Source organism: Carya illinoinensis, chromosome 5 (genome assembly GCF_018687715.1).
Source record: "Carya illinoinensis cultivar Pawnee chromosome 5, C.illinoinensisPawnee_v1, whole genome shotgun sequence".
NCBI lineage: Eukaryota > Viridiplantae > Streptophyta > Magnoliopsida > Fagales > Juglandaceae > Carya > Carya illinoinensis.
This window is the reverse complement of record NC_056756.1, coordinates 16,941,895-16,943,457: the sequence shown is the minus strand read 5'-3', so window position 1 is coordinate 16,943,457 and position 1,563 is coordinate 16,941,895. Positions and strand designations below refer to the sequence as shown.

Genomic DNA, 1,563 nt, shown 5'->3' with positions numbered 1-1,563 from the left:
TATATGAGGAAACTTGCAAGCTATGCAACCGAGAGATAGAAGATGTAGCTCATGCATTATGCTTCTACCCTTCAGTGAGGAAAGCTTGGGAAACACACTTGCCTATTATCTTCTCATCTGGCCTGCCTAAAGTGTATGGGGACCTTGCTGGATACATAAGTGGCCTACAATAGAAAGACCACCTGGAGCTATTCTTTCTGATTTCGTGGAGTTGCTGGTACAGGCATAACCAAGCAACCTTTGAAGACAAACACATCCATGTTGACCAAGCTATAGCCCACGCACTAGCTGTCCAGCATGTCTATAAAACAACTCGTGGCCAACCCCTGAAAATGGTGAGACAATACTGCAGATGGGAGCCCCCCCAGCCAGGAACTTTCAAACTAAATGTAGATGGGGCTATTTTCCAGAACCAACAAAGTGCAGGAATTGGTGCTATCCTAAGAGACAGTAAAGGTGAAGTTCTTATGGCAGCTAGCAAAAGGGAATCAGCAGTTGGTGATGCAACAAGCATTGAAATGCTGGCAATCCTCAGGGGCCTACAGCTAACACTTCATTTGGGTATTCAGCATCTTATCATTGAAAGTGATGCCTTGACCTTAGTAAAAGAGATGCAGAAGACAGAACCATCGATGACTCTAGTTGGTAATGTAATTAGGGATACTAAGGAGCTTATGAGCTGCTTCCGAGTGTGTGATGTAAGATATACTATGAGATCTTGTAATGAAGTAGCACATAAACTTGCAAGGCATGCTTGGCAAGTTACTGATATTAGTCTTTGGTGGGGGTCTGTCCCTGATGTAATTGTTCCAGCCCTATGGGCGGAGAGGCAATTGTAATGCTAATATCTGTTGAATGAAATGTTTCTTTCCATCGAAAAAAAAAAAACATTACACCATTGGTAAATAAATAAATAAATAAAGGAAGTAGCCAAAAAAAAAAAGACAAAATGGTTAAAAAAAAGGAAGTAGAAAAAAAATTTTTTTGACCAAATGGTTAATAAAAAATGAAGCAGCAAAAAAAGATTGCATCATTGGTAAATAAATAAACAAAAGAAGCAGCAAAAAAAATAAAAAAAAGAAGTAGAAAAATAAAAATAAAAATTGCAACATTGGCAAATAAATAAAATATTATAAAAAGTACTACAAGTACTTGTGGGTCCCATCATACTACTAACTATAACAAAGTCAAACTAATCTCATCTCATCTCTAAAAACAAACACATATTTCATCTTATCTCATCTCATCTCAACATATCTCAAAATTTTTTATCTCATCTCATCTCTAAAAACAAACACATATTTCATCTAATCTCATCTTATCTCATCTCATCTCAACATATCTCAAAAGATTTTATCTTATCTCATCTCATCTGTGAAAACAAACAAGACTTAGTCTTCGCGCCCAAAGATACATGTAAAGTGACGTAGTTTAGGGTGTTGGGAAAAGCTTTTGTATTTTGGCAGCTATTTCATAATCGTTGCAATAGTTTTTATAATGGCCTGGCAAGTAAATGGTTTCATCTTATTATTAATTTTGCGGGGATTTTTAAATTGCATCCAA

The 1,563-nt window shown here is 36.5% G+C and overlaps 1 protein-coding gene across 1 annotated transcript; it reads left to right on the top strand.

The window, feature by feature from the left end:
- The first annotated feature begins 332 nt into the window (after window positions 1-332).
- On the top strand, window positions 333-839 carry LOC122310131. The gene has a single exon (XM_043124014.1). It carries the CDS (start codon window positions 333-335, stop codon window positions 837-839), a length of 507 nt encoding a protein of 168 aa, XP_042979948.1.
- Window positions 840-1,563: the final 724 nt, after the last annotated feature.

Coding starts and splice junctions, on each gene's coding strand:
- LOC122310131 (XM_043124014.1), top strand. CDS start 333: ATGGTGAGACAATACTGCAGATGGGAGCCCCCCCAGCCAGGAACTTTC.